Raw genomic sequence first — 13,953 nt, 5'->3', positions numbered from 1 at the left:
ATTATCATCATATTTAGTCTTCACGCTCACATGCTATTCACATGAAACATTTAGCTTTTGGCTTTTCAATTTTTAAAATAAGTTCTAGCCTTGCCTAACCTTCTATTTGGACTTCATTGCTTTGTGTCTAGGGACCCACAACCACTCTATTGCAGAAGTTAAATTATTTCTATGTGTATGAGTCTGACTTGCTTTTCTGGCAGAAAACATGTTGCCCACCTGCAAGGAGTTGAGGTTGGACACTTGATTACTGAGGGGCTTAGCCAGGACCGGAAGGGTCCGGGTACCGTAATGGTCCTTATTGGGCTATACGGCTATTTGGGGTGTCTGTTATGTATATAATGAGGTCATATATTGTGAATTTATAAGCAGAGAGAACCAATTAAGCTGTGCCCTCTACTGTCTGATTATTTCTCGCCCACACTATGAAGTTAGTCAGACTCCTAGTTTGGTTTATTTTATATTATCACTATACTTATGGCACATTGTCATTTGCCGTTAGGTGGATCCTAGGACACAGGTCATGTTTTCCCTAGCGGAGGGAAATGGTTAGGTTTTCAAGTTTAAAATTTTAAAGTTTAAAAAAAATTTAAGCTTTTATATTTTTTCAACTTTTTAGATTTACATTTTGATTGGATTAGATTCTTTGATACCTCATATAATCAATTTTGAATCTTAAGTAACCAGTAATGATTGTCACAATTGGCATCTTACTTTCTAGTCCAGTCATGTGCTTTTGTTTTGATTTCTTCTCAGTCCGGCCCCCTTGTTTTTTGTCTCCGCCCTTGATTGTTCCCATCTGTTTTCCACCTGTGTCTTATGAACCCTCGTTATCCCCATTTGTATTTGAGCCCTGTGTTTTCCCTAGTCTAGTGCTGGTCTTTCTATTGGATGTATTTTTGTATTTGTATTGTATGCCCAGTTTGAAATGTTTTGTTTGGTTTCTCTAATGGCATCTGTAATCTGTTTATCCTGTGTTTTTTTTGTTATGTCCGTCCCTCGTTATCTCCATGTTGGCTCCTTGACCATGGACTGTCTCGACCCTGATTATGGATTTGCCCATAATAAATCTTGGTTTTCTCTGCATATGCGTCCGTCTCATCGTCGCTCCCCAAAGTTACAATGACCTTTTATTATTTATTTATTATAGTTTATTTGATGTAACCCTTAAGGATTTACATTATTTTTAATTTTGAGTTAACTTTGAGTGCTTAAACTACCACTGTTTTTTAATTAGTTTGGTATACTTAATTTTACTTACTTTTCCAAGTAGTTTTATGGTTCTGTATCACATATTCCTTAACAGTGGCTGATTTGTTGAGACCCTTTGAAATAACCACATCCAGAGTGTAATGAGGTGGCCTGTTGAAAATAAATCCAAAACTATACAATATAAATTGTGTGGATTATTTATTATCCTGAGCAGACTTGTACAAGTGGGCATTACTGGACAGGGCTTATGTGCAAAAAGCAGAAAATATATGCTAATTATAATAGTACATCCAGAGAATAGCAGAGAGGATGAAACTTCAGGGATGATTATTTTTTGAATGATTCAGTTCATGTAGTAACACAATCAGTAAATATGTTTACTGTTTACATGTTTTGTCTTTGTTTAGCTGCAATTTATGCTGTATTTAGCAGAAACAATAAAATCCTTTTTTTACCAACAAACCTAATTACATCTACAGGACTGGAGGTTTCACTGAAATCATTTTTTAAAATTAACAAGTGCAACAAATGTGGAAGAAAAGATTGTTTCCTTTATAAAAATGAGGCTAAAACACTGTGTAGTATCATAATTATACTGTTTATTATATAAACTATAGTTTATGCTATACTATATAAAATAGTTTATTATTATACACCTTATAATGTTCACAAAGTTGGAGCCAATATTTCTCTGAATGAAAAATTACTTTTGGCTAAACTTTTCCAAGCGGGTAGCAGTGGCTGGACTGTCAATGATGTTAATCACATTATTTAACTCTCTACTACACCATAAAATAGTGTCTCAATCTAACTCTGTTGCTTAGAGGCACAAAACTGTAAATTTACAGAATTTAAATTGCAGGATACAAAACTTGAATGTACAGAGCCATGTGAGAACCACCCCTTACAGACAGGGGTGACTGCGAAATGACAGCTTAACAGAGGCCTACTTGCTCTTTTAGAAGAGAAGGTGAAGGAAAAAAGGTGTTGATGTGCCCATCTACATCTGCAGGTCAACAGCTTTGTAGTTTATGTTGTTAAGAGAGAGACATTCTGCCAGATGCTCCAAAAGTCAAAAGAAACTAGATATTCAAATGAATATAGGCTCTGTATTCTGAGTTACTGCTGTTTTCAGTATAACACACCACCTATTAGACACGTGTGCCTGCAACTGTGGTCTTTATGTGTGCTTCTTTATGAAAGCAGTGTTATTCAATGTTCCATGTAATCCATTTTGCCAGAACTGAATGAGAGATTATCTGCTGTGTGAACTTCTCCATCAGTATAAATTACAGGGAATTCTTAAATCAACACAAAGTCACAGGAACACAGAAAAGAAACACATTCTGCTTAAAGGAAATTAAACCAGAGCTTTATTATTTAAAACGCCTTGAATTAACTGGATAGCTGTAGCTTATAGTGACATCTACACATTTCACCTCATATTTAAACTAAATCAGTTGTATCTTGACACATTTTAGATCAAATTGAATAGAAGAGTACGATGTGAGGGGCATTTAATTCCAGTCCTGGATGGTTTTAGTCCAGCACTGTTTGATAACTTCCTTGCTGTAAAAGAATTCTGCTCAGCAATAGATGACTTTCCAAACTCTGATGGACTCCACCCACCTAGAGTGGAACTACACCCCCCTGATTTAAAGAGATTTTCATTAAATTAAATAACTGCATGTCCTGACATTTCTATGCTGTCTCAGTAGACATTTAACATGTATGGAAATCAGCCATGAGAAAACAGGCAGGATATAAAGTTCTATGAATTGCACTGCAGTTAAGGTGATTTATTATTTATTGCATGGATGTGAAATTTCACATCTTTTCATCTGATTTTCAACTGTCATTTTTTACAAGGTGAACAATTATTATTTTGTGCCCCCCCCAACGATAAATTATATGTGCTGAGGAACAAGATCTTAGAAAATGTGGTATATTTTTTTAAACTATAAAGTGTCTAATAATTCTATATTCTGATTATTTGCTTCATAATTTGAATGTTTATTTTTTGGTTAATAATCTCCATATTTTCATGAGATTTTATGTCTTTGCTATGTTTTTAGCAGTAAATTGTAAGACATTATTTGTAACACATTATATTGTAACACAAATTGTGACATGTTTTTCACAAACAACCAAAGAAAAAAAATATTTATGAAGGAACAAATTAATAATAACAATGAAGATACGAGCAGTAGACAAACTATGTCCTTCCTTTATTAATATATAGGCATATTACACTCATAGTACTCCTACACGGGCAGCTTGCTTGGTGATTTTATTTCACTATGGGTTTATGTTGACACAATCTACTCATTAGACACTAGACTGTTTAAACTATGTCCATCCTTCGTGAATGTCAATGCAATAGTCTATAAAGCATTTCAGAGTCAGAGTATGAGAGACTCCTAAATGTGCGGCGATGCTTGTTTAATGTAAAACCCATAAAGTATTTTATAACTTTTTTAGAAAATGAATTATTAATATGCACATTCTTTAACATTAACTGAAACGTATTGAGCGCTAGAAACATTTATTGTGAAAAATATCCTCCGGGTTGTGGTCTGTTGTTGCTGTGTTCCCACAGCGTGTTGTGTTTGGGGGAAGCTCTGAAGCGGAGACTCAGTCTGAGGTTAAAGAGCTGTAAGTGCTGCTTTAAGCTGCTTTCAGTCCTTATATGTCAGCGTAACTGACTGATGAGTGTTTTTAAATGTCTGTTGGAGCCTCACCGATGGAGGTGCTGCTCGTCCTGCAGGGGTTTAGAGGAGGAGCTGCAGTAAATTCGGTAGGTCGGTAAAGTTGGGCTGATGTTGGATATTCAGCGGATATTCGCGTCTCGCCCCTCCTGTCGCTCACAAACCGCCTCTTAAAGATTCTGAAAGAACATTTTCTAAATCTGGTAATACAGACAACAAACTACAGTCATTACATTTCATCAGAGTTCTCGATCTTTCCATTTCGCCGAGGACTTTTGGGGAAAATATCTGGAATCGCCGCAGTAGGCGCCGAAACCGGTAAGGGACCGTCGGTGAGGTGCGGGAACAGCTTAAAAACGTAAAACATTCAAAGACGAGGAGCCTGTTGGCGTTATTTCTACAGACTTTAAACCTACTGAAATAGAAAGATGACGTGAAAATCAATAACTGACACTAACAAGTATAGATCTGACCTGATGTGACATACATATTTTTATCTTTTAGTTTGGTAAAGTATGTCTCAATTAAAGCCTGTTGTCATCATTTTATATCAGTTTTTGAAGTTATATGCACTGCTGTGCCAGTATTTGCATAACTAACCGGTGCCCAAAACAAGTTAATAACATTGCTAATAAAAATGTCTACATTTAAAACATTTCTCCAAAGACAGAATTTTCATCTGAATGACATACTGACTTATAAATAATGACTGGAATGTTTAGATATTTTTTGACTTGCTTTAATGAAGTTTCATTGAAAGGTCTTACTGTTCCCATGCCTTTTGTGTTCATCTTGTTTGCATTTTGTATGTCTCTATTGGCTGACATGTAGGGGCTGTGAAGAGTAGTCCCTTTGTCATGTAACGACCTCCAATGGTGAACCAGTTGTAAAATAGGCTATCTATATCTCCACAATCCAGCAATGCCATTGTTGTGGAGATATCTCTGAGATATCCTGGCTCCTAGATGGGGGAGACTGTAGATTCCTGGTTGAGCTACATTGTAACCTAGTTCTAAATATGGGCTGATCACTGGAAGAGAAAATGATCTGTCAGAGTCTAGGAATCACAACCATTCAATTGGAAAGTGTCCTGGGTTCAGAGGTGTATAGAGAAACGAAGTAAATATAATATACATATATAAATATATATAAATGTAATTTACTTTCTCTTCTCTTGCGGCCAAAGGAAGAAAAAATGTTAATTTGCACAATAAGCACACACCACAGCAGTTGCATTTGCTTTTAAAAGCATTCTTATTGAGAATTTTTCAGTTTGTAGAACAGTCTGTAGAGCTGTAGAAAATCCCTTTTCTGAATTTATTGAGGCAGGGCAACACCACTCCAGTGGTGCTTGGATGAGGAGCAGTGATCGCGAAGCGTCTCTCTCTCTCTGTTTCTCTCTCTCCTCGCTCTCTCGTTCAGTGGCAGCCGCTCTCCCAATGGGTCCCTCTTTCCCTCGCGCTCTCTCTCTCTGGACAACCTCGCTAATATGAAGAATAATATAGTTCAGACACAGAGTGGGCTTTTCTGACAGCGAATATAATATTCGCAATGTCTGTGAGTTCATGAGCAGCCAAACTATCCCTCTAAACTGCAAATACTGCACCATGAGTCTGACCTACAGAGGGCTCATCAGTTAACCTCTGGCAACTACACAACAGTCAGAGGAGAAGTGTCTGAAAAATACATTAACAGTCCTGAACCTGTTTCATCAAAACAAAACAAAAATAAATAAAAATACTATTGTAAGGGTGGGTTACAACAACACGTCTATTTTAATTACAAAGGTAGAGGTAGTCGCTCATCAAGTAGGGGGTTTGGGGTCGTTTATACAAAGGGACAACAGGAGGGTGTGGTTTTACATGGTTGAATATTTAAGTCTAAGCTGAGTAAGAGACTTGTGCATAATAAAGAATTCTTTTCTGTAGGTCAAGTCTCTGCTCCGGTCTACATGAACTGCCAGCAAAAGTCAAGAGGCAAGAAGCTAAACATTTCTGATGTCGGGTGAGTTGATTTGAATCTTTCATCTCTCTACATGACCAATTATTAGTTATATGTATGTTATGCATGTATTTTTAGGGCTGCTTAGTTTAATCTCAGAACACAGGTTTGGCTAAACCAGCAACTTCAGGGTTTATAACTTAGTATATTATGATACTTTATTCATATATTAAACAAAACAATTATATTTTTAAAACAGTAATCAAAACAGTAATGCTTTATTATTCCTTCAGTTCATTTACATTTACATCCCACAATAACAGCCTTTTTTATTTAACTGTGTAAAGTAGATGTAAAGTCTGTGCTCACCACTGGCTCTTACTGAGTAGAATGCCATGTGTTTTCTATTAGGCCTTGAGTAAAACCCTGTAGGCACTCACTTAAAGAACTGTCCATGGCATTTTTTAAATGAGTAGCTGACATGACATTGAACTACACTGAACAAAGCTATTATTATTATTGCATTTTTTTAAATTGCTAAGTTTTCCCGAAGCGAATTTTCCATTGTATATTAGATGGAAAATAAATTAAAACTGTGCTGTGTGGAAAAGTGACCAGAGGATCCAGTTACATTCAGTCAAAAATATACAAAAAATCCAGTTCAGCCCTGCAATTTCCAATGTCAGCATAGCAACAAAGCTTCAATGGTCTGTGTGTGTATTTAAAGAGTTTGAGGGTATTAGGTTATTGGCTTTTCCACATCATATGGAGATTTCTGCCGTTACTGATTTGGATTAGACTAATTTTACTTTATTGCAAGTTGAGTTTTTTTTTATCAGAAATGATTGATGTTGGTTTCAAGTCTTCTTCTGCTCTTTCCTACTCAGCTTATATGTGATTCGGTGAACACGTCAGGACATTCCACCAAGAGGAAAGTTAAGCTGCTGAAACGGGTAATTATAGAAGAATATGGCTTCCAGAAGACATTCTGGGACTGAGCAAATGTCATCTGGTACCCTCCACATGAATACATCTCACAGAGAAATGCAGAAACACAGGAAGGAGAGAAATCACTACTGCTTGGAATGTGGACAGAGTTTTGCTGCACAGAGTGCTCTCAAAATACACCAGCGCATCCACACAGGAGAGAAGCCGTATCACTGCTCAGAGTGTGGACAGAGTTTTACTCAACAGAGTACTCTCCAAAACCACCAGCGCATTCACACAGGAGAGAAGCTGTATCACTGCTCAGAGTGTGGACAGAGGTTTACTCAACAGAGTAATCTGAAATCACACCAGCGCATTCACACTGGAGAGAAGCCGTATCACTGCTCAGAGTGTGGACAGAGTTTTACTCAACAGAGTACTCTCAAAATACACCAGCGTACTCACACAGGAGAGAAACCGTATCACTGCTCGGAGTGTGGACAGAGTTTTACTCAACAGAGTAATCTCAAAACACACCAGCGCATCCACACAGGAGAGAAGCCGTATCACTGCTCGGAGTGTGGACAGAGTTTTACTGCACAGAGTCATCTCAAAACACACCAGCGCATCCACACAGGAGAGAAGCCGTATCACTGCTCAGAGTGCGGGAAGACTTTTACGGAACAGGGTCATCTTAAAAACCACAAGCGCATCCACACAGGAGAGAAGCCGTATTGCTGCTCAGAGTGTGGGAAGAGTTTTACTAAACAGAGTACTCTCCAAAGCCATCAGCGCATCCACACAGGAGAGAAGCCGCATCACTGCTCAGAGTGTGGGAAGAGTTTTAATAAACGGAGTCATCTCAAAATACACCAGCGCATCCACACAGGAGAGAAGCCATATCACTGCTCAGAGTGTGGGAAGAGTTTTAGAAAACAGAGTAATCTCCAAAACCACCAGGTTATTCACACAGGAGAGAAGCGGCATCACTGCTCAGAGTGTGGGAAGAATTTTGCTCAACAGAGTACTCTCCAAAACCACAAGCGCATCCACACAGGAGAGAAACCATATTACTGCTCAGAGTGTGGGAGGAGTTTTACTCAACAGAGTAATCTCCAAAAACACAAGTGCACTAAGAGCTATGGTGGAAATCAGCAGTAATGAGTAACCTTAACACATTCCAGGTGAGAAAGTCTACAGGAATTGTGATTCTAGGCCAGATTTCAGTCTGTTTTTTGGGGAAAACCACCTCTTTTGTTTTACACAGTTTCTAAAACATAAGTATTAAATGGAATGTAATTTCCTCTACTGACCACCAAGTCCAACCTAAAGCTCATTCACCCAATGAGAAGGTGTGGTATTGCATATTCTCCTCAAAATGTCCACACTGCTCATGCTGTTGATGCCACTCAAGAGACTTGACATTCAATAATAAGAGGTTCTTTTCTTTCTAATTTAGCAGTTCTAAGCTAGTATAGTGTTTCTGATGCAGTGGTGGATGTATGAACAAGCATTTACCAGACTGCTTGGCTTTTTATCATCTTTATCTTTATATACATAAAAGAGCAAGAATGATATATACACTCACCTGCCACTTTAGGTACACCTTGCTAGTAAAATGTTGGACCCCCTTTTGTCTTCAGAACTGCCTGAATTCTTCATGGCATACTTTCAACAAAGTGTTGGAAACATTCCTCAGAGATTTTGGTCCATATTGACATGACAGCATTGTTGCTGCAGATTTCTTAGCTGCACATTTATGATGCGAATCTCCCGTTCCACCACATCCCAAAGGTGCTCTATTGGATTGAGATCTGGTGACTGTGGAGACCATTGGAGTACAATGAACTCATTGTCATGTTCAATAAATCAGTTTGAGATGATATGAGCTTTGTGACGTGGTGCAAAATCCCTCTGGAAGTAGCCATCAGAAGATGGGTTCACTGTGGTCATAAAGGGATGGACATGGTCAGTAACAATACTCAGGTAGGCTGCGGCATTTAAACGATGCTCAGCTGGTACTAAGGGACCCAAAGTGTGCCAAGAAAATATCCCCCACACCATTACACGACCAACCTGAACCGTTGCTACAACACAGGATGGATCCATGCTTTTGAAACATTAAAACAAATTTGAAAGAGAAAATAATGCATTCAATCAAGTCAATTAGAAAGTAATAATTACAAATTAAATTGGGTTAGCTAAATAATCAAACTTTTTAAACTAAAAGTTAAATTAGAAAAAAATGCCATTCCAGAGAAAAATGGCTAGGAATGCTAATGTTGTTTAAGCTGAAAGCTGCTCAACCAGGAATGTTTGAGCCTGGATTTAAAGTGTCCAGTGTCAGGGTTCTTCTAATGCTCTCTGTCAACCGGGTTTATTTATCTTAGTAGCTAAATGCTGTTTCTCCATGTTTATAGTTTTCACCTTCAACAGGACTAACTGACCAATTCCCAATGATCTAAGAATTCTGCTCGGCTCATATCTGTGCAACATTTGAAATAAATATGCTGGTCCTGCACCACTGAGCAATTTATAGACCACTAATAGCATCTTTAAGTCTATTCTGTAACAGATTGGAAGCCAGTGTAAGGATTTAAGAATGGGGGTGATGTGTTCCCTTCTTTACTCTGGCAGCTGCATTCTGAACCAGCTACAGTTGTGTGTTTTTTGGGTGTCCAGTTAGGAGACCATTGCAGTAATCAATCCTGCTATATCCCTCATCTTGATTGATATTCATAAATTGTGTGGTTTTTATTTTAGTAATCAAGACTTCGCTTTTCTTTGGTCAGCTGTGCGTGCATGTAACCTATTTAAATGCATTCTAGTGTAGTGTGTTGGTTTACTCCTATAACCATTACTTATGACTTATGAATGCTTACAAGAGGCAAATACGGATGTAGTTTATAGTACTTCTAGCCGTAGAGGTAGCTTAGGGTACTCTAAATGTTAAGAGTATTCCGCTGTTGTTAATATTAATGTTGATGATGCTGGAGAAAAAGGACTGTCTTGCTTTGCACATTGTGTTGTAATTGTGCAGCCTATCTTTCACAAGATTTCCTTGTGAATTTGAAGCTTGATTTTACACCTTCTGCATTCAGCCTTCCTACATTCTCTCTTATGGATTTGAATTGCAGTGTAGGAGCCAGAATGCTTTCTAAAAGCACTAGGGATGAGCATAGTGTTTTATTTAATGTATTTGCGTAGTTTTTGAAATCTGTTTTTGAAGTCTGGTTTCCGTACTCCCCACAGCATTGAGACAGCTCTTCTGCAGTCTGCAGATAGTAGTTTGCTCAATACTCTCTATTGCTATCACTGACACAGCCTTACTGTGGTACAGGTCATATTGACAGAATTGTTGATAAAATATGTCCTTGAGTCATCATTAATAAAAGGTGTGCAGCAATTATTAATTTAGAAATAATTAAAATAAAGTATAATAAAGTATAAAGTCCATTTTTAACTAAGGTTAGGAGGCTTAAGTAAAGAAAAGTTAGGCCTAGTGCTTCCAGGCGAAAGGTCTGTGTCCGTGACAGGCACTGTTGCAGTGTTAGAAAGCCTTGAGATTAGTGAACACCTGCACATAAGAAATATTGCCTGCTCAGTAAAAACAAGCTAGCTTTTAATGAAGAAATAGATGCGCAGCGAGCAGGAATGGGCCGTAACACTTAAATAATTAGGAAGATGCCCAGCTTGAGGTCAAGAAGACCAAATATAGTCATAAAAAATGGTTTTTGTCTGGCGAAGCATAAAGGTGTCAAAAAGAGAATTTTATATAGCAAATATATTGTTGGCCAATGGAAACCCGATGATGTTCAGAGAGGAGGAGTGAAGAAATCACCCCAGGGAGGGGTGATGAGCACATTCGGGGGAAAAAAAAAACAAAAACTGATGTATTGTGTAAATCTCTGCATTTTGGCTGCCTGGGAGCCATCCTGTCACTTGAAACTTGATAAACAAAGAGGGCCTTCTCTTTCCACAAAAGAACCATCGGCTATAGTTTGGTTTTTCATCGTTCTTTAAATTTTTGCAAGAATACTTTTTGATCTTTTTGACTGTATTATCTTTTCTGCATTTTGCAAGAATCTTTTGATTTTAATTACCCCTTTTTACATTAGAGAACAGAATAAATTAGCACCAAAACCTAGAATTAATTGATGAACAACACGTTTATTCTTTTTTTTTTTTTTTAATATATTCAGGGCTGAGGACGGGGTGCTCTGAGTCCTCACAGTATCTAACAGACAGGCAGCAGTTTATCACACTAGGTCCACATAAATCCGCCACCTCTCCTGTTACATGTGTCACGCAAGGCGCAGTTCTTGAAGCCCTACTTTTCTTAATTTTCATTTCACCCCTTGGACAGATCATTCGTAGCCATGGCTTAAACTTTCATTGTTATCCTGATGATATTCAGTTCTATCTCAGTACATGCACACCCTCAGATTCCCCTCCCAGTACACTGATTGAATGTGTTTCTGATTTAAAGCTCTTGATGCACAATAACTTTCTCATGCTAAACACTGATAAAACTGAAATCTTACTGGTTGGCCCTAAACCTTTACTATCAAAGTCAATTTTTCAGTTGTAATTGATGGCCTGCTCGTTAAGCCTGCACCTGTTGTTAGAAATCTTGGTGTTTTACTCGACTCATCACTTAATTTTGATTTGCACATCAAGTTCCCCACAAAGGCTTCATTCTTTCATTTACTTCCTGACTGATAACGATGCAAAAAACTCTGGCTCTAAAATTGATAGAAAGGCTACCGTATATTCAGAACTCTGCAGCTAGAGTTCTCACCCATACTAAGTATTCAGCTCACATCACCCCCTATTTTCTCTCAGCTACCCTGGCTACCGGTCTCGTCCCATATAAAGTTTAAAATTTTACTACTCTCTTTCAAAGCACTGCACAATCTGCTCCCCCTCTACCTCAGAGAACTCCTGACCTCTTACGCTCCCTCTTGCCCTCTCAGGTCTTCTTGTAATAACTTTCTTGCTGTCCCTCGCACCAAATTCTCCACTTTGTTAGGGAGGTCCTTCAGTGTCATGGCCCCCAACATCTGGAATGCTCTTCCTCTCATCCCTCCGGCACTGCTCTTCTTTTTCCTCTTTCAAATCTTAAAGACTTTTCATTTTAATGCCCATTTTTCTTTCTCCTCCACTGCTTAGTCACGTCAGCGTGTCCTGGGTCTTCCCCGGGGTCTCCTCCCTGGTGGACTTGCCTGTGACACCTCACGAGGGAGGCATCCAGGAGGCATTCTAACCAGATGCCCGAACCACCTCAACTGGCTCCTCTCGACGTGAAGAAGCAGCGGCCCTACTCCGAGTCCCTCCCGGATGACAAAACATCTCACCCTATCTCTAAGGGAGAGTCCAGACACCCTGTGGAGGAAACTCATTTCGGCCGCTTGTATTCGCGATCTTATTTTTTCGGTCATTACCCAAAGCTCATGACCATAGGTGAGGGTGGGAACGTAGATCGACTGGTAAATCGAGAGCCTTGCCTTATGGCTCAGCTCTTTCTTTACCACAACAGACCGGTAAAGAGCCCGCATCACCAATCCGCCTGTCAATCTCCCGCTCCCTTGTACCATCACTCGTGAACAAGACCCCGAGATACTTAAACTCCTCCACTTGAGGCAAGAGCTTATCCCTGACCCAGAGAGGGCTCTCCACCCTTCTCCTCTCCTGAATCCGAGGTTCGACTATAAGCTGGACTCTCTTCTCCAGTACCCCTGCATAGACCTTACCAGGGAGGCTGAGAAGTATGATTTCCCTGTAGTTGGAACACACCCTCCGGTCCCCTTTTTTAAAAAGAGGCACCACCACCCCAGTCTGCCAATCCAGTGGCACCGCCCCCGATATCCATGCAATTTTGTAAAGGCGTGTCAGCCAAAACAGCCCCACAACATCCAGAGCCTTGAGGAACTCGGGACGGATCTCATCCACCCCTGGAACCTTGCCACCAAGGAGCTTTTTAACTACCTTAATGATTTCGGCCTCAGTAATGGATGAGCCTATTCCCGTGTCTCCAGACTCTGCCTCCTCACTGGAGAACGTGTCGGTGGGATTGAGAAGGTCCTCAAAGTATTCCTTCCACAGTCCAATGACGTCTTCAATCGAAGTCAGCAGCACACCATGTCCACTATGTACAGTGCTAGTGGCACACTGCTTTCCCCTTCTGAGTTGCCTGCCGGTTTGCCAGAATCTTTTCGGAGTTGACTTAAAGTCACTTTCCAAGGCCTCACCAAACTCCTCCCACACTCGGGTTTTTGCCTTGGCGACGATTGAAGCCGCAGATCGCTTGGCCTGTCGATACCTGTCAGCTGCCTCTGGTGTCCCACAGGCCAACCATGCCTGATAGGACTCGTTCTTCAGCTTGACGGCGTCTCTCACCTGGGGTGTCCACCACCGGGTTCGAGGATTACCGCCCCCAACAGGCACCAACTACCTTGTGGCCTCAGCCGCTTCAACAATTCGGGAGCGGAACATGGCCCATTCTGAGTCAATGTCCCCCACCTCCCCCCATATCTGGTCAAAGTTCTGATGGAGGTGTGAGTTGAAGATCAATCTGACAGGTTCTTCTGCCAGACGTTCCCAGCAAATCCTCACTATACGTTTGGGTTTGCCCGGGCTGACCGGCATCTTTCCCCACCACCTTATCCAACTCACCACCAGGTGGTGATCACTTGACAGCTGAGCTCATCTCTACCCTTTATTACTATTATTATTATTATTATTATTATTATTTTTATTATTATGGCTAACACTTACCTCATATGAAATTAGGTAATGGTCAGAGGTTGCTGAGGTATACTGTAGGATATTAAGCCTATCTACGTTTAGACATAGTGTCAAAACTAAATCTAAAGTGTGGCTACAGTAATGTGTAGGCCCTGTTACATTTGGGTACAACAGAATACAATTAAAGTAAATGCCTTTTTTCTGAAAATGGATATTAAAATTATTACTTTGTCATCGCACACATTCGGGTTTGCAGCAAAGTCACAAAATTACTTTAAAATTTCAGAGTACGGCCCTGGTGGACTGTAAATGTTAAATAATGGAAATGTGTTCTTTTTTTGTGACCAGATTTGTGATGTGGTTCCTGCTAAACAGCTAACTGTTACTGCTGGCATCCCTAAAGGAGTAGCTAATTTCA

The 13,953-nt window shown here is 39.7% G+C and overlaps 1 protein-coding gene across 3 annotated transcripts in view; it reads left to right on the top strand.

Moving 5' to 3' along the window:
• The window catches only part of LOC108413188 (zinc finger protein 239-like), a 65,101-nt gene that overhangs the window by 36,715 nt on the left and 14,433 nt on the right, over positions 1 to 13,953 (top strand). The window contains exons 1-3 of one of the 3 annotated variants that reach the window (XM_037532867.1): positions 3,798 to 3,867; positions 5,849 to 5,924; positions 6,749 to 8,429. In XM_037532867.1, the coding sequence (XP_037388764.1) occupies positions 6,831 to 7,949 (1,119 nt within the window). In that variant the 5' untranslated portion in view covers positions 3,798 to 3,867; positions 5,849 to 5,924; positions 6,749 to 6,830 and the 3' untranslated portion in view covers positions 7,950 to 8,429. Of the gene's footprint in view, positions 1 to 3,797; positions 3,868 to 4,166; positions 4,239 to 5,848; positions 5,925 to 6,748 lie in introns of those variants that run through there. The other 2 variants (XM_037532868.1, XM_037532869.1) reach the window with 2 other exon arrangements.

This window comes from Pygocentrus nattereri, chromosome 22 (assembly GCF_015220715.1).
Source record: "Pygocentrus nattereri isolate fPygNat1 chromosome 22, fPygNat1.pri, whole genome shotgun sequence".
NCBI lineage: Eukaryota > Metazoa > Chordata > Actinopteri > Characiformes > Serrasalmidae > Pygocentrus > Pygocentrus nattereri.
This window is presented reverse-complemented; position numbering and strand designations above follow the sequence as displayed.